Below are 19,660 nucleotides of genomic sequence, written 5' to 3'. Positions count from 1 at the left end.
CTAGAACATTGCCTCTCTTTCTGTTTTGTTCACAGCACTATTTTTTGAAAGTGTATAGGGTAATTATCTTGTAGGATACTGTGCAGTATGGATTTGTCTGGTTGTTTCTTCATGATTTGATTGAGAGTAAACATTTTTTGTCAAGAATCCTCGGTGATGTTTTTTTACTGCATCACATCAGAAAGTATACAATGTCAGTTTGCCTCATTATTGGTGGTGCTAATTTAACCCCTGTGTGAGGCGGTGGTGGCTGCAACTCTTCAATATAAAAAATAAGTTTTACCCCCCAAAGTTAGTAAGTTATTCAGGGGGTGATACTTGGGGTCCCTGTATACATCCTGATCTCCAAAACAGGAAGGTTTGTTTTTCTACACACTTGTCACTATTTCAGACTAGAGAAAGAAAAAAAATTATCTATTTGAATCTGAATTTCACTAGGGATATTAATATCTCCCGCCAGGGTTCTGGTAAGAATAATGCTATGGACTGAATTGTGTTCCCCAGAAATTCATATATTGAAGTCCTAACCCCTATTGTCGGAGAAGGCAATGGCAACCCACTCCAGTACCCTTGCCTGGAAAATCCCATGGACAGAGGAGCCTGGTAGGCTGCAATCCACGTGGTCACGAAGAGTCGGACACAACTGAGCGACTTCACTTTCACTTTTCACTTTCATGCATTGGAGAAGGAAATGGCAACCCACTCTAGTGTTTATGCCTGGAGAATCCCAGGGACAGAGGAGCCTGGTGGGCTGCTGTCTATGAGGTCGCACAGAATCGGACACAAATGAAGTGACTTAGCAGCAGCAGCAGCAGCAGCAACCCCTATTATAATAGTATTTGGAGAAGGGGGCCTTTGGGAGGTAATTAGGGTTAGATGAGGTTATAAGGATGGGGCCCTCATGATGGGATTAGTGACCTTATTAAGAGACACCACAGGGCTTGCTGTTTTCTCTTCTCTCTCTGCCATGAAGACACACTGAGAAGACAAGAAGAGGGTCCCACCAGAACTCAACCATACTGACACTCTGATCTCAGGATTCCAGCCTCCAGAACTGTGGGAAAATAAGTGTCTGTTGTTAAAGCCACCTGGTCTGTGGTATTTTGCTATGGTAGTCCCAGGTGATTAAGACAGATTAAGTGCTAAAACCCTCATGACGGTCTCTAGGACGTTATTTGACCCAGAAACAGCTAATGAGTGTAATGCAGTTCTTCTGTATAATCTGAGATTCTGGGTTTTTCCCTGAGTTGCCAAGGAAAAGGGTAGGGCTGGGACATTGAGTAACCTACTCACTGTCCTCCTCCCAGACCAAATTTCTCAAAGCGGGGGCTTCATACAGCGGGAGTGTTGGATGACCCAGCCAAGGCATGGACGCCCTGACACCATGGCTTAAAGCTGGCCCCTTGGTCCAAACTGCAGATGCTGGGGGAGAGGACTGTGTTTGCAACTTATCACCTGTCACCAGCTGTAAGACCCTGGGTATACTATTAGTCTTTTCTATGCTGCAGATTTTTCATCTGTTACAGGAAGATATTAATTGTGCTTCCCCACAGAACTGTTATGAGAATTAGCTGAAATAACATATTCAGACTGTAGGTGAGCATTTAGTAAGCACTCAGTAAACATAGAAAAGGATTAGTTATTAAAAATAGTGGCAGAAGATAAAAAAAAAAACAAACCCTCAAAACATCAGAAAAGGTCAATGGGCTCTTTGCGAGCTATGGATCTGGCATTTCCCTACACTGAGAATGAAGGACTGGGGTGCCTGTTTTCCTCCTGCAGATATGAGGGTAACAAGGGAAACAGGAAATTTCCTCCACTAGGAAATTCCAACAGATGTATAAGCAGATGCACTGTGATAGTGCTCTGAACAAAATAAACAGCCATTACAGAGGCTAATGCTGGGGAAGGGCATCTGAGGATGGAGTTGTCAGAAGCAAGCCTCCCGGAGGAGATGACTGGAAGAGTGAGGAGGAGCCAGCTGTGCAAATGGATCAGTAGAAAATCTTTCTAGGCAGGGGAGCAGCAAGGACAGAAGCCCTGAGGCAGAAAGGTGCAGGGCAGGCTAGGGGAGCAGAATGGGTGTGCTTAGCACATCTAGATCCTAGTGACTGGGAGCATGGGCAGAGGTGGGAGTGGCTGGCAGGAGTCTGATCACATGGGGCTGTGTAAGCCATGGAAAGAGTGATGCGAAAAAATACACATAACATAAAATTTACCACTCTAACCATTTCAAAATATACATTTCAGAGGCCTTATGTACATTTTTACTGTGGTGCAGCCATCAACACCATCCACCTCCAAAACGTCTTCATCTTTCCAAACTGAAACTCTATACATTAACCAAAAACTACCCCCGCTTCCCCCACCCACTAAAGGGCTTCAAATAAGGAGACAGGTAACTCAGCTGGCATTCTGAGAAGAAAAATCAATGAAAGGAAATGGAATGAAAATGGCAGATGAATCATAGCAAAGCACAAGTAGGAGCAGGAAAAGGGTGGTGGTTTGTCCCAGAAGTGAGAGGAAGAACACAGGTAGGTCTGAGAAGCATCGAGAGGCAACACGTGCAGGACTCAGTGTGGCCATTTCCTCCTCCTCGAGGTGATGTTGGTGGGGGTGCCGGTGTGGGAGGTACTCACAGCTGACCTGGGAGCCAAGCTTGTGCTCCCAGACGGCGTGCAGCTGCTGATACTCCTGCTGCGCCAGCTCCAGGCGCTGCTGCTTCACCTGGTAGATCTCCTTCTGCGCACTCAGGGCCTCCTGGGCCACCACCAGGTAATCCTTCAGCATGTGCTCCTGCGCCCGCCGCCATTGCACCCGGGGGTCCTCAATCTGAGTGGTTTCTGGAACAGACCCCAGAGACCCGACATTAGCACCTCAAAAATGTCACTGAATTGGTGGCCTGTAGAATCTACCAAAGAACAAAAAGTGTAATAAATATAAAATCACAATAAATGTAAATGGGTTAAACTTGCCTATTGAATAGCAGAACTCTTCATATGGATTAAGCAAACAAACATACACAAAAAACCAGCATCAACTTCCAAACCTGCAGTTAGTCAGAGAATAGCCAGAATGATCAGATATGAATTCCGATGTAAGACAGAGAGGCTCAACGATATTATAGACGCTTAAAATCATTCATTTTGGTAAATAGTAAAGGAAAATAAAATAACTGATATTTCAAAAGATGTGTAGACATACTGTGTCCACACAGTATGTAAACTAGAACAGCCTTCCTAAAGGGCTATCTGACAATGAAAACCAAGAGACTTAAAATGTTAATACCCTTCATCCAATAATTCCTCCCATAGTAATTTATTACAAAAAGTAATAAATTCAGGCAAAGATGCATTTGTATAAAATCATCTTCATCATAAACAAGCACTTATTTAATGTTTACTCTGTGCCAAACACTATTATATTTACTTTGTATCTATTTACTCCTCTAATCCTCACATTAACTCTATAGAGAAAATTCTTTTATTACTCTGGTTAAACAAAAGAGAAAACTGAGACATAAAGAGGTTAAGTGACTTGCTCAAGGTCACACAAGAAATTACTGCTTGAATACGTATGCTATATTTACACAATACACTAAAACAGCCATTAAAAATAATGTCTTTGGAAAAAATTTTGAAAAAAAAAAAAAACAAACAGAAAGGTGCTTACAATAAAAAAATGGGTGTAAGTATTGAGGTCTCAACAGAATTGGAGACAATTTAGCAACTAAACAATAAAAAGAGCTGGGTACAAAATTGCATAAATAGTTTTATATTTATCAAAATACATATGTACATTCTCAAACAGATTACGAGGAAACAGCAAATTATCGACAGTAGATATGTCTTGTTGGTAGAATGCTTTTTCTTCATTCTTCTTTATGTTTTAAATTATGTATCCAATAAAAATACACAGTGGGGGAAAAAAAAATACACAGTGACAATTCAGAAAAAAGGAATAGGACAAAAAAGTGTTTTTAAAAGGGTAGCTGGCAGCTGAGCAGATATGGAAGAGGTCAAAGCAATGTTAATGTCAAAGAATCAATGCCCATCGACTGCCAACTCCTCAGTCATTTCCCAGCTGGAAGGTGGGGTATGGGATGACGGACACACCAGAAATTATATAATCACAGCCATATGGTAAATTCAGCTTGCAGGTAAGTTTTGCTTAGCCCAAAGAACTTTAGTAATTTTGAATTGATTACTGGTATATAAAAACAAGGAGTTTTTTTTTGTATTCATTTTTAATTTTTTAAAATTGGAACATAGTTGCTTTATTGTGTTAGTTTCTGCTGTACAACGAAGTAAATCAGGTTTGGAGAATTAGTTGCTCAGTTGCGTCCAACTTTTTCGGATCAGGTATGTGTAGACATATAAGCCCCCCTCTTGAGCCTCCTTCCAAGCCCCGCCCCCACACCTCCAGGTCACCACAGGGCACTCCGCGAGCTCCCTGCGCCCCTCGGCAGCTCCCCACTAGCTCTCTGTTCTTCGCGTGGTGCTGTACATACATCGATGCCGCTCTCCATTCATCCCAAGCGCTCCTCCCCTACTGGGTCCACAGATCCGTTCTCTACATCTTGGCCTCTTTCTGTCCTACCATTTTTCTAGATTAACAAGGAGTTTTATACATTAAAATCTTGATCTCTGGTTTTTCTTGATCATTCGGAAGATTTGGCCACCATGGGTCCACAGTCTGTCCGCTGCATTCATTGATGTCCTGTGTCTGGCTCCCGGCGAATAGAGTCAGAGCCTCCGCTCAGAGGTCCTTTCACTCTCGGTCCTCTTGAATAGGCCCCAGTGAGCATTTCCAACGAAAGGAAGAAGAGACGGGAGAATGATCACTGGGGTAGCAGGGCCGTGTTCGCATGCCTGCCAGTGATCACTGTGTTACAATGGGCAGGCTACTTAACCTCTCTGAATCTACTTTTCTGATTATTAAAGAGAACAAGCGGCCCCGCCTCACTGCTTCCCTGGAAGCTATAGAGCACTCACCCAGGTAAAGCAAACAAACGATGGTGAGAGTAAAGCCAAAACTATTCACTGAGGCCAGTGTTTGAATTATCTGTGAATAGCTGTTCTTCAAGCTCTCCTCCTCCCTTTTTCTGGGAAAGAAAACAAGGTGTGAAGATGGCCTGTTTGTCCTGAACTAATCACACTCTGAGGACATCCTCCCACGCCCAGCCCCATCTATGCTCACTCTCCTTCCTTAACTTCCATCTCACCAGAATAGATAACTTTACACCAGGGCAGGTTCTTAGAGACCCCCTTGGTCGACTATTTATTTCCTTGTTTATTTATTTGTCTGGCTGTGTCAGCTCTTAGCTACATCATGTGGGATCTTCCGTTGTGGGCACAGACTCTAACTCTGACTTGAGGGCTCAGAGCAGCACGTGGGCTTATCTGTTCCGTGGCACGTGGGATCCTAGTTCCCCCACCAGAGATCGAACTTGTGTCCCCTGCTACGCAGGGCAGGTTCCCAACCACTGGACCACCAGGGAAGCCCTTGGTCAACTATTTTTCAGTTCTTGTTTCTATTAAAGTTAAACATGGACATAGTTAAAGCATTCAGCATGTCACAAAATCAACTCCGTACAAAATCATCCCTTCATCCCCATCCCCTTCATTTGCTCTCTCTCTAAAAGGTAGCTACTTCCAACAAACGTTTAACTGATTGAATACAACCATCATTGAGACGCAGTTCTCCTTCCTCCCCCAGGCCCCAAACCTCTATCTACAAATACACCGCACCCTTTCCACACAGCTCACAGTTCACGGGCTTCACATCCTCCCCACCCCACCACACGCCTGCCTTCTACATGCACCACACAAGCACCCCTGTGACTAACACTACTGAATTCTCCAAGGGCTTGAATTACAATTGTCTTAAAAACAGCTGAACATCTGGAGAAAGTCCAACCTTGTTGCTATGCAAAGGAATGCAAATGAAACACAATGAAGTAACAGTTTAAACCTGTGATGAATTGTATCAAAAGTAAAGAAGTGAAATTAGTCATATACTGATCAAGGTATGAGGAAAACAGTACCCTCATTGCTTGCAGTAATACAGATTGACTCGACCTTTTAGAAATATTATCAAACTAGGAAGAGTTGCTAGAAGTCTCACAAGTGTCCATAACCTTTCACTTGGTGACCCTACATTTGGAAATGTGACTCCAGGAAAGTATCATAGAAGAATAAAGCAATATGCTTGAAGATTCTCCCTCCAGTGTTATTTTTTTATAACAAACAAATGGAAAGAACCCAAAAGGTCAGTTGTAATGGGTATTACGCTACACTCATTTTATGTGTTATAATATATTGATGCATCTGTTTCATACATTAAAAATGGCAAATATGAAGACTATGTAGCATCTCTCAAATATTCATGACGTAGTGTGAAGAGAAAACAGAAAACACAATTTGATCACTGATTAAAACTATCTAATCATGATAAATAAAATCAATGCAAAAACATGAAGCTACAATCACTGTAAATTTGAGAAATAAATGCCTACAAATTAACAAATAAATATTTAATAAATACATGAATACTCTCTATATGCCAACAACTCCCAAATGCCTACCTTCAGCCCAGATCTCTTTTCCAAACACCAGATTCCTACATTAAACTGACCAACATCTTCTTTCAGATGGATAACAGGCTTGGAAGAGGTGACCCATCCCACCAAGCCCTTGTTCTTCCTTCCTAAACATATCACTCCTCTTGCAGTTTTCTCCATCCAATGATGGCAACTCCATCCTGTCACCTGCTCAGAGAGGCTCATTCATTCCTTTTTCTTCCACACCCCACAGGTAATCTATCAGGAAGCCTTGTTGGCTCTGTATTGAAAACTCCTCCAGCCTCAGGCCACTTTTCACCACCTCCACCACTATAGCCTTGGTCTGGGCCACTGTCCTTTGTCACCTGGACTACCACAATATTCTTTCACAAGTTTCCCTATGTCTGTCCTTGTTCCATTGTCTAGTCTCAGCAAAGCAGCCAGAATGACCCTTTTTAAGACATAAAACAGATCACACCACTCATCTGCTTAAAATTCTCCGTGCTAAGTCGCTTCAGTCATGTCTGACTCTTGGTGACCCTATGGACTGTAGCCCACCAGGCTCCTCTGTCCATGGGATTCTCCAGGCAAAGATACTGGAGTGGGTTGTCATTTCCTCCTCTAGGGGACCTTCAATGGCTCCCATCACGTAGAATAAAAGCTCAAGCCCTTCAGGTGGATCGCTGCCCCATTCAGGCCCTGCTACCACCTGGCCTGATGCCCTCCTCCCCACTTCCTCACAAATTCTGCTGTATGCACACCTGCCTCCTTGTCACCCCTTGAAAAGCAAAACGTGATCACACATTGGAGTTTTTGGTCAATCAACCCTCTCTACTTGAAACTCCCCCCACCTCCTTCAAGTCTTAGTTCAGAGAGCATTCTCTCAACACTGTCCCTCCCCTGCCACCCACAAATGCACCCAGCACACCTCAGCCCCATGCTCTGCTTCCCTCTTTTCTCATAATCCTGATAATTTTAAAATATACTACATAATTGGCTTACTTATTCTGTTTATCTTCTGCTGCTTCTGCCAAAATGAAAGCTCTCTGAAGGCAAGGATCATTGCCACCTTGCACTCTCATCTACCCCATGCTCCCAGTGCAGTGCCTAGAACATTGTAGGACGTTGATAAATATTTGCTGAATGAATGAATGCTTGATGGTGGATTTAATTTGTTGTTCAATTCTACCGTGTCTGTAACTCTGTAACAGTAATCTCAGGGGCTTTCCCTGGTGGTTCAGTGGTAAAGAATCTGCCTGCCAATGCAGGGGACACAGGCTTGATTCCTGGTCCAGGAAGATCCCACATGCCACAGAGCAACTAAGCCTGTGTGCCATAACTATTGAGCCGGTGATCTAGAGTCCAGAAGCCGCAACTAGAAGCCTGTAAACCTAGAGCCAGTTCTCTGCAACAAGAGAAGCCACCTTAATGAGAAGCCCGTGTACAGCTAGAGAGTAGCCCCTGCTCACCACAACTACAGAAAAGCCCATGCAGCAATGAAGACCCAGCACAGCCAAAAATAAATAAATAAAATTATTAAACAAAACAAAACAGTCATTTCAGTCACTCACAGAGGATTGGCCCGAGTCCACAGCTCTGAATGCGTGGGCCTTGATGGTCACTTGCATACCACCATTTGTACCACTGGCTCCGTCCTCTAGGAGTGGTAGAAGTGGTGCCCTCTATCCAATGGGCGCACTTTCCAGCCAAAAGAAACCCTGCAGCCTGACAGCCGGCAAAACTACCAGAGAGAATTCTTCCTATCGGGGTTGTCATTTGCTCACCTTCCTATACACACCCCCATTTCTGCCACCATCCCCTCAAGAATACACTCTGCTATTGCATAATCCTCTTTCCATCTCTGCAACGACTCCCAGAAGCACCTGAAAATCCCACTCCTGCCATCAAATTTCAATGAGGGGGATTCACTCAGCAATTAGAGACAGGAAAGGATTAGTGAGGGTTCCTGTACATCAGTGTTTAACCCAATATACCATGCAGCCCTCCAAGCATTAACCTCCTTCCCCATACACAGTCAGTTAGACATATTTACTTCTCATTATCCAACATGCAATCATGAGTGCTAATAAAAACCTTTGCTACCCCCAACAATGCAATTAATGTCACTAGCTGTCTCTCAGAAACTCCTATGCTTTGGTGCCTGCAAGGCTGCTCGCTTACCCATTTAGTCATGCATTCATGCATGTATGCCCTTTTCTAGGTAGCAAAGGTCGAGTGCACACCTACTGTGTGCCTTGCCAGGCAAAAGGTCTGGGGAACCGCCCTGACAGGTAAATGTTTATACTACAGAATGGTGAGGGGCACAGCGGAGATTTGACCAGGAGCTGCAGAAACTCAGGAGAGGAAGTGGATGGAGAAGCCCAACTCCACTCCCAGGACGAGTTCAAATCCCAACCCTGCCTTGCTTTGGCTCAGACAGTTGGGCAGTCAATTTCTATCTCTAAGTTCCATTCATGAGACAGAGTCAATCATCCTAGTGCTTCCCAGGTGGCGCCAATGGTAAAGAATCTGCCTGCCAGTGTAGCAGACTCAGGTTCAATCCCTGGGTAGGGAAGAGCCCCTGGAGTAGGAAATGGCACCCCACTCCAGTATTCTTGCCTGGAAAATCCCATAGACCTTGCCTGGCAGAGTCTCAAAGAGTTGGATACAACTGAAGTGTCTTAGCACGCACTCACAGACGCACCAGTGGAAGAACCAGGCTCTTTCCCTTCTGGCAGGCTATAGTCCATGGGGTCACAAAGAGTTGGACATGACAGAGCACACACACACAGTCATCCTAGCATCCCACAGGGGTGTTGGGAGGGTTGCATGAGAAGATGCCTAATCAAGTGTCTTGTCCATCACATGGCGCAGAGTGCATGCCCAGGAAACAAGGGCCACTAGGCTTCAGTGCCCTAATCTCAACCTTCGGACACGTGCCACTGCATTCCATTCTCCTCTTGCCTGAAAGGACAAGAGGAATCCCACAGTTCAGAAGGCTGAGATCGAGACAGAAAAATCCTCTTTCCTCTATTACACATGATCAAATAGGGCAGCGAATTCCCGAGGACAGGAATAATCTTGGCCAAGAAGGTGCACAATGGATGAGGCCCAAGTACACATCAACTCTCCCTGCCTGGAAGACCTCAACCTGGGTTCTTCCACCTGTCAGACAACATGCTTCTCCCCTTCTCAACCTATACTTCCATCAAAGTCCCAGAGACAAAGACACTAGGAATCTTCATTCTGGATCAGGATATCCAAATTGGACCACAGATCCAAATTGAGGGTGGGCTGACTGGTGTGATGGGCTGGAGATACATACATACCTCACTCAGACCATCCATTACAGACACATGCTGTATGCTGCTGGGGACTTGCCCTAGGGGCAGTGGCTGCTAAAAAATAATCTGGGGACGACACGGACACATCTACCTTCTGTGAAAAAGATCTGTATGTGTGAACCTCCCTCCCACCATCCCTGCCCTCTAGGTCATCACAGAGCACCATTTTGAGCTTCCTGAATCATATGGGAAATTCCCACTGGCTATCTATCTTATATACGGTGCATGGAAATCAATGAAAGTGAAAGTGTCAGTTGCTCAGTCATGCCTGACTCTTTGTGACCCCATGGACTGTAGCCTGCCAGGCTCCTCTGTCTATGGAATTCTCCAGGCAAGAACACTAGAGTGGGTAGTCATTCCCTTCTCCAGGGTATCTTCCCAACCCAGAGATCAAACCCAGGTTGCCTGCATTACAGGCGGATTATTTACCATCTGAGCCACCAGGGAAGCCCTGTGGAAATCAATATACGTTAAAAAAAAAAAAAAAAGAATATATGTACATGCACACATGACTGGGAAGTTTCTGGAGTGATACATAAGAAATGGCTAGCAGTGGTTACTTCTGTAAAATTGGGGAGATGGGTTGTGAGACATAGAGTTCTAGATTCTATTTAAAACTCTTCTAAGCTGTTATTTATATATGAGCATACATTATCTATCTATATCTACACTGACATCTCTATCCAACTCTGTGTGAAAAGAAACACAATCTGGCTTCACAAGCCCCTGCTGGTAGCTCTTCCAGACGTGGGGGCTGGCCAGGAGGTGGAGGGAGGGGTAGAGGGGACTTACTGGTGTTGTGGTCTATGAAGTAATCTCCGACCTGTGGGTCGTACGCCTCTTCCCATCCCAGTGGCAGCTCGTCGCTAATGCAGTCGGCAAAGGTGAGCGGTTTGGTATACCTGGCAAGGGAGAGGAGAAAGAGACTCCGTCAGCCTACGGTCCCCAGGGAGCTGCATTCGTGGCTGCCTACAGCCTCCCTGCCCCTCTGGGCTGGCCCGCCAGATGCAGAAGCTCTGCGCCCTGGCCCCGTTGTCCCCGGGAAGATGAACGCATATCGGAGCAGCAGGATAAGGTCACCTGGGAGGGAGGCGGGGAATCTGCTCTGGTCCCAACTTTGCCACCAACTTGGAAGGGATTCGAGAGAGTCGCCTGCCTTCTCTGGGCCTCACTGCTACGCCTCTAAGTGAGGGGTCACAGGGAAGGGCTTGAAGGTCAAGCCTGGCTTTTGGACTCAGACTCGAATCTCTCTCTGGCTTCTCCACCTGCAGGGCACTTGGCCCACTCCAGCCCCAGCCGTCCTTCAGGCTCTGTCCATGTTTGTCTTACCTATTTCCCCTCTGAAAAGCTAGCTCACTACAGCATCTAGAAGAACAGATGTTCCCTCTCTGTGAGTTTGGCCAAATGCAGTATTTTTTTTTTTTTTTTTGCTTCCTGGGCCGGTTCCCAGATGCCTGTACCCACTGCTGTCCTTCTCTGTACAATCCAGGCCAAACTGATCTTTTAGCCATAACCACCCTCGAAGTCCCCATACTGGGGCTTCCCAAATGGGGAGTGAAGTGGTGGTAACCACTCAGTCTCGGCAACTGCGTCAGATAGACAAACCACCCAACTAAACGGACGAAGGTTTGTCAGGGCTCAAAAGCATCACAAGCCCTTGGTTCAGCACTTTAGCCAGCATGCAGGGAGCAGGGAATCTAGATACACTGAAGTCAGCCTGAGTGGCCCCTTTGGATGGCCCAGTTAGCTTCTTCCCATCACTGCATCTGCCTAAAATACACACACATAATATTCTCCCTGGAGTGCTGCAGTCCACGGGGTTGCAAAGAGTCAGACACAACTTAGCAACTGAACAACAATATTCTCCCTCTCCTGTCTGCTCCCGTCCCCTCCCAATTCTGGAAGACTGAAAGGCTGTGCTTAAACACTCTTTCGACAGACTGGCAAACTGAGGTACAATGCAGCAGGAGGAAGGATCAGTGGGATGGGGTCTAGGATTCCTGGTCAAGAACTTCCCTCCAAGTCATAGGAGATGACTCTCCTAGCCCATGCAATCCCCTTCCCTCTTAAACCCAACCCAAATCAAGCTGAAAGCAAAATATGTGCTGAGACTTCCCTGGTGGTCCAGTGGCTAAGACTCTGTGCTTCCAAGGCCAGGGACCCGGGTCCAATTCCTGATCAGGGAACTAGATCCTGTCTGCTGCAACTAAGACCCAGCACAGCTAAATAAATTTAAAAAAAAGAAAGAAAGAAAGAAAGAAAAGCAAAATGTGTCAGGGAAAAAAGAAACACTGAAAGAGCCCCAGGTGGACAGATCTAGTGTGTTCACATACCACTATATATCCAGGGTCTGGTAGACTGAGAACAGCATCTACCGACTGAAGGAATGAATAGCCCCAAAGCTGTGTTAATCATGCTGCTGTATTGTGGGAGACAAGAAGGATGAGGCAGAGGTCTATATGATATACAACAGACTAAGCCCTATCCAATAAGGATTCAGTAGGCATCACTTATTAGCTGTGTAAGTATGGCAACTTAGTGTCCCTCTCTGAGCCTCAGTATTTTTATCTAAAATGTGGGGATAATAACCCTCCAAGTTGTCAGGTTAAATAAAGTCATGATTATAAAAACATTTATATCCTGGTGCGCATGAATGCGCAAAGAACTCTTCTCCATTTCCCAGAAGGGGAAACGGAGACTAAGAGAAAGATGAAACAACATTCTCAATGTCTATACCAATGACATTCAAGCAAGGCACTCTGCCTTCAGAGCCCCTGCTGTGAACCAAAAGGTTCTCTGGAAAATTGACATCTTCGGCTGAGCCCCAATGAAAATTACAAGCCACTGTCCTAAGAGTAAAAAATGAAGAGCTGGGGAAGACACAGGTGATTTCTTTAGGCCAGAAGGCTCTTCATTTGGGAGCACCTATGCCAACCTGGATAAAGTTTCTAAAAAATTGTCTTCAGCCCAACCCGCCACTACACCTCAAGCCCTGCCCAGACTTCAGAAGCAAGAGATCATGTTCCTCAGTGCCTCCTCCTCCTTCTCCTCAAAGTCCTGTAAAAATGGTTCGTTCCCTCTTCCTTATGGAGAATGAAGACCAGTGACCAACAGTGAAATCTCATCCAACATCATTTCATCTAACACATCACTGAAAAGGTCTCTGAAGGAAAACTCTGCACGCAGGCCTACCCCTCCACAGCAGGTGACTCTGTTACTGAAGACAGATACACCTGGGGAGGGAACGGGCGTGCTTGGGCCAACCACAGTCAGGTTCTTCTGCTTCATTCCTTTCCCTGGGCGCAGCCCTGAGAAGCCTCACCTACCAGCCTGGCCATGAAGATAGGAATCTTGTTATTTACACTTTGCAACCCAGAAAACCAAGAAGACAAAAATATGTTCCCTCGCCACAGCTCCCTGAATCCACGTGTGGATCAAAATTCTTTCCCCTCTCCCAGGGTGGGGGGCGGTGAGGTGGGGAGGAGAGGAAGGAGAACTTTCCTGGTGGTCCAGTGGATAAAAGTCCATCTTCCAATGCAAGGGACATGGGTTTGATCCCTGGTTGGGGAACTAAGATCCCACATGCCATGGGGCAATGAAGCCCACGTGCCACAGCGAAGACCCAGGGCAGGCAAAAAAATAAATAAATAAACGAAAATCTTCCATGGGGATGAATTAAATGATTTCATCAATGGTGCATATAAGCAATAGAATCTTATGTCCCCCGTGATCGGTGATCAATAAATATTTGTGGAATGGGTGAATATGACAATAAATATCTAAGAACAAAAAATAATGGTGTGTTTTATATTTTGCTAACATGGAAGAATGTTCTCAACATACTATGAAAAAAATGACATTGTTGAACAAGAAACGCTATAGGATATTGTTTTAATACAGTATTTTTGCCTGAAATGTGTGTGCATTTGTAGACGAGAAGCTGGAAAGATATACATTAAAATACTATCTTGGTAGAGGGATTTTAGCAATTTAATTTTTTTTTCTTTTTAATCTTTTTAATATTAGTTTCTCTGTAATATTCCTATCTCAGTTGTAATCAAAACAATTAATGATGGCTAAATCGAGGCCTAGAAAACAAGTTTGTTTGTTCTCTAGGCAGCAGGTGCTTTTCCTCTATTTGATCAGTGAGAAAACACACCCAACATCTTGCAGTTGGCAAACACCAGAGGTATAACCTGAAGCCCCACTGCCTCACTCCAGTACCTGAGCTTTGCTAATAAAAACCGACAAGACCAAGAGAGTCTCAGAATAATCTATGAAGCTAAGAAACTATGCCTGAGATACAGATGTCAAAGCTGGGCTGGGAGGAAATCAGAAGCAGGCAGAAGGCACCTGAGCTGCAGCCTATTTGCACCTTCAGTTTTCTACATCTTGGTGCAAAGCTACTCAATACATTTGGATAATGCACAATTGTTTCATGAAAAGACAATTAATTGTTTTAAAGTCATCCTGACAAGTGATTCACTGAGCTCTCTGTGTGAGGCTGGAGATTGGGGGAGGAGAGGCAGGTCTAAAACACCAAAAATGCATTACTTTTCCAGAAAACCACGAACTTTACTGCTTGTTCCAGGCTTGGACATCAAGAAGTCAGACCTGAAATAAATGTTAGCTACAAGCATCAGTCATGTACCTGACACTGGATTTCCTACCAAAGCTGAAATGCTGATTCCCGCCTATGGTGAACATAGATCTTGTGCTCAACAGGTATAAAGAAGAGGGATCAAGAGGACCCAGTGTTAGCCAGAGGGGGCAAGGGGAGACAGGAAGGCTTTGGGTTTGATATTCAGGCTTCCCTTAAAAGTGATCATGGGGAAAAACAAGAGGACTGACATTCTGACTCCTACAGCTCTTCCATGGGAAAGAGAAAAGCTTCTATTGGAAGACTATACAACTTACAAGAAATCTGGACAGCGAGATTCTCTGGAACAAGTGCCAAGAGGGGGATGAATTATTCAGTGTGCAGGGACGTGTCATTCAGAGAATCAGGATGAAGAGAAGCATTTTTAGCTGTACAAGGATTTAAACACACACATACACACACGCACATGTATATGTATGTGTGCACCCACCCCTCATCCCAGAGAGAGGAACTGTCCGTTTAAACCAATCCCCTCTGGGAAACTGTGGGTGCTTCTCTGGCCTGCCGTGTTTCCCCTTGGGCAAGTGCCAAGAATGTGAGCTGGGAAGAGACGTCTGCTTTCAGATGCGGCCAGGACTTGGGGGCCTGCCTGCAACGCACAGCCCCCATCCTCTGATGATGAGATTCACCCCAGTCCTGTCCGGTGCAGTCCCTGCCTCCAGGCTCCAAGTCCTGGGCTGCTGAAAACCCAGATCGTGAAATCAAATGACCCAAATGCTAGCTGGGTGAGGGGGAGTGAGGGAGGGAGCCAAGAGAGAACCAGTTCTGCCTCTTCTTAATTACCAATCTCTGGAGGAACACAAACATTCCTGAATGTTTCACAACAGGCTCTCCTGGAAGAAGGGGCCTGGATGTGTTGCCTTGGAGACAGGTAGTGCTGTGTGGGATCACCTGTCCGGGAACGCGGGCCCCTGTCCTCTGTCCAGCTCCATGTCCCCACGACTGGCTGGCATTCGGTATTCAGACAGTGCGTCTTTTCTAAGGAGGCAGCTCAGAGGAGCGGAAAGCCTTCTGCCAAGTCTAACACTGGGTGGTGATTCTCTTGGGCCTGAAGAACGCGTAGCATATCTTTCATGTTCCTAGTGCCTCCCGAGCAATCTGAATGCTTCCCACAGTAACCTCTTTATGGCCAGCCAGCATGATGCTGGCCCCCGACCGGGCTCTCACCAGGGCCAGCTGGGCAGGACCGCTTTCTAAAGGGCCCTGAGGACTACATGCCAAGAACTGTCCAAACTTTCAGCTGAACCTCTCCTCTCAACCCCGGGCACAATGGCCAGGCCGGTTCTTCCCACCCTGGGGTGTTTCACATGCATAGTTCCCATAGCTCAGGATTGCACAACTCCTGAGGACATGCAGCCATCTCCCAGACTGCGGCAGAGCCCCAGGCCACACAGACCCTCGACTTCCACACCTGCAAGGCTGGGGTGGCTGCAATCGTTGAAGCTCTCCTTCCTTCCTTGAATTCCATTTGGTTCAAACACCTTCATTCATTCCTTAAACAAATCTAGGGATGAAAATAATCACTGTCTCATACTTGCTTAGGAGGGTTGAGCAGAACAGAGGGCCTGGCCAAGCAGCTGAGGTTTACACTTAAAGCAGGGAGTAGCTCATCCCTGTGACAGTATGTATGGCAGTTATGTTACCTTAGGCTGCGAACTGTGGGCAATGAGAGGATGCAGAGATAGTTAATAAGATGCTAGGTCACAGGCTTCCCTGGCGGCTCAGTGGTAAAGAGTCTGCCTGCCAAGGCAGGAGACAAGGGTTCAATCTCCGATCCGGGAAGATCCCATCTGCCATGGAGCAGCTAAGCTCATGGGCCACAACTACTGAGCCTGTGCTCTATAGAACCAGGGAGCTGCAACTACTGAACCTACATGCCGCAACTACTGAAGCCTGTGTGCCCTACAGCCTGGTCCACGACGGAAGAAGCAACTGCAATGAGAAGCAACGGGAGCGTAGCCCCCACTCGCCACAACCAGAGAAAAGCCCTTGTAGTAACCAAGACCCAGCTCAGCCAAAAATAAAAATTAATTTAAAAACAAAAAGATGCCAGGTCCGCTGTACAGATGTGAAAGACAAAAGGGTGGGAGAAGGGAGAGACTGAGAGGATGGGGCGTAGTCAGGGGAGGCTGGAGAAGGAAGCAGTCCATGGAGGATGGTGGTCAGCTTTGAGGCTAATAACGAGGTAGGGTAGCTGCTACCCACATAGGCTGAGGAAGTGACGCTGGGGTGAAACCCACACCCTGCCTCTTCCACGGCCACAAGTGTGTCACCTAACCTTGTTAGGAGTTTCCTTCTCTGCTTAGAAGAAGGTCCAATCTCATAAGGGTGTTGTGGGAATTAAACGAGATAACCCATGCAAAGTGCTTAGTACAGGGCCTAGCATGTGATAAGCCCTCAGTAAATGTGGGCTGTTACCGTGAACAGCGGAGAGACTTCCGTGCTCTCCGCTGTGAGAATTGTTTTATCTTTCATCTTCAGTTTGTTGGATATGTTAGCTATCATTGTTCTCATCATCGCTGTCCCCATTTTTCATCTCAAGAGATATGAGTGGTGGTTAAAACTCACAAGCTCTAGAGTCAGCCACCTGGGTTGCAAGGCAGGCGGCATCACTTACTCTATCCCGTTGGGCATGAACCCCTAACTTGCCTGAACCTGCTTCTTCATCTGTAGAGTGGGGATACTCAGAGTGACTACCTGGTTAAAATGAGCTATGCTGAGCCCACGGCACACAGGGCTCCACCCACATTCACTTTCTTAGCAGTTAGGTTGTACATCCTTTTCTGAAATTAATTTTTTGGGGAATGTATTTGCTTTATAATGCTGTGTTCATTTCTACTGTGCAGCAAAGTGTATCAGCTATATGTGTACACATATCCCCTCATTTTTGGTTTTCCTTACCATTTAGCTCACCACAGAACCTTGAGTAGAGTTCCCTGAGAGGTTTTATATTCCTTTCCATGATGAGGTAAAAACCTGTCCATGCTAATAGCTGTTAAATCCTGAACTGTATTCCACCACCTCCCTCCCTAGAGGAGCTGGGCTTGATTAAGTGCCCTGGTTTTTTGGAAATTAAACCAGAGAAAGTTAAGAGATGACAGCTGGATTGGCTTTGGCTCTCAAACTGTGTACTCCGAAGAAAGCCATTTACACCAGCTATTTCCAAGTTCTCTTTCTCTTAAACCCCTCCCTCCCTCTACTCCCCAGACACCTGTCTTGACATTCTGGTTATCCAACCCCCAGACTTCCTTCCTCCCCTACTTTGCTTGGGCTGGTTTATCCAGGCGCTTTCTTGGTCTGGACACTCCCTCCCATTCCTGGAATTCTATGGGGAGGGGAGGTTCTAGACTGTTCCCCCGACCCACCCTAGTCTTCAACCCAGGCTTCAACAAACCAGTGGCTCACCTCCCCCTGATAAATCTAGCCTTCACTCTGCCCTACCCCGCACCGAGTTCTTGGGATCACACGCCCCCGCCTTGGGTCTTCCCAAGGCTTCCTTCGCCTCCATCCCCATGTCTCTATGCCTACTCATGCCCAGATACCCTCCAGCTCACTGCCACGGTGGTGACTGTGCTATTCCTCTGCATCTCACTTGCTGGGAATTTAAGATTAAGATTCTGAGAAGCAAATTACAGATTAGCAGGGCCAAGTTTGGCCTATAGATATGTTTGCTTGTCTACTATAATGCTGTACTTTAAGAATGGAGTTAGCGTGCCTTTTGAAGTCAGGCCCTCACTAGTTGCACAGTCCCCTCTGCTCTCTAACATGTTTCTCTTGCATCTTGTCTCATCAAGAGGCAGCCTGTGTGCGTGCTCTGCTGCTAAACTGTGTCTGACTCTTTGCAACCCCATGGACTGTAGCCCAGCAGGCTCCCCTGTCTATGGGATTTTCCAGGCAAGAATACTGGAGTGGGTTGCCACTTCCTTCTCCTGGGGGTCTTTCCAACCCAGGAATCAAACTCGAACCTCCTGTGTCTCCTGCATTGCAGGCGGATTCTTTACCACTGTTTCACCCAGCAAGCCCAACAAGAAACAGCACAGAGAAGTCATCAGGAGTACTCTGGAGCCAGACTCTCTGGGCTTTGACTCTGCCAGTTTCTAGCTCTGTGACCTTGGGCAAGATACTTAAACTCTCTTGGGCTCAGTTTTCACACCTGAAGAACAGGAGAAATAATAACATACTGATGGAGCATGCGTTCTGTGCCAGAACTGTTCTAAGCCCTGTACACATATTGAGTCACTTGGGCCTCATACCAACGCCTTCAAGTAAGTACCATTCAGACCCACCTTAGAGCGTTCTCTGAGGATTAGATGAGCTAATGGATAAAAGAGCACTTTGGTACACAGTACGTGCTCAATAAATGTCAGCAACACATTATTATTTTCACTGCTGTTCAAATGAGGCACCTGATGCAGGAGTATTAAAGAATGCTAAAACTGAATGGGATATCTTGGGTCTGACAAATCAAATCCTTGTCTCATTGGTGAGAAAACTGAAGCACAGAGAGAAAGACTTGGCCAGAGCCACCCAAGGACCCAGTGGCAAGACTGAGACTAAAACCTGGGGACCGACCTCCGGCCTGCATCACTCATGACACCAAGAGGTCAAGTCGGCCTGGTGCTAAGTTTAGCTCCATTTGAGATGCAGTGATCACCTGAACAGCCCTCAAGAAACAGCTATTGGTAGTATTGCCCTATCATACTGAAAGGAGAATGATCGCTGGGCCAGAGCCCATATTTAGCCATGGAGTTCCCATTCGTGGATAGATAAGGGCTCTAGTAGTATTGAATGAATTAGTACCTGGGAACAAGTCAGCAGAGCCCTTGGCATGTGATGCTGGGCAGGCATGCAGAGCTCTTCCTTTTCGATTTGTTTTCAAATTTTTTGCAAGATCTTAGTTCCCTGACTAGGGATAGAACTGTGTTCACCCTTGCCAGGGAAGCCACAAGAGCTCCTCCTTTATGAGTGTAGGGCCCTTAGAGCACTCAACCCCCAGCTTTGCCCCTTTCCAGTCTCAAGAACTGGGTGTCCAAGGGTCCTCCCAGGGGCTGGTCTATCCAGGAGCTTCCAGCTTGAAGGACAGAGGCCACCACC

At 46.1% G+C, this 19,660-nt stretch overlaps 1 protein-coding gene across 2 annotated transcripts in view; it reads right to left on the bottom strand.

Annotated features, from left to right (window-relative positions):
* The window catches only part of WWC1 (WW and C2 domain containing 1), a 155,953-nt gene that overhangs the window by 69,859 nt on the left and 66,434 nt on the right, over window positions 1–19,660 (bottom strand). For both annotated transcript variants that reach the window (XM_061151906.1, XM_061151904.1), the window contains exons 2-3: window positions 10,699–10,808; window positions 2,640–2,843 (exon numbers count right to left, since the gene is read on the bottom strand). In XM_061151906.1, coding sequence (XP_061007889.1) covers window positions 2,640–2,843; window positions 10,699–10,808 — 314 coding nt within the window. The remainder of the gene's footprint in view (window positions 1–2,639; window positions 2,844–10,698; window positions 10,809–19,660) is intronic.

The sequence above is a fragment of the Dama dama genome, chromosome 9 (assembly GCF_033118175.1).
Source record: "Dama dama isolate Ldn47 chromosome 9, ASM3311817v1, whole genome shotgun sequence".
Taxonomy (NCBI): Eukaryota; Metazoa; Chordata; class Mammalia; order Artiodactyla; family Cervidae; genus Dama; species Dama dama.
Note: the sequence above shows the minus strand (reverse complement) of the source record. Positions and strands in the feature narration are given on the sequence as shown.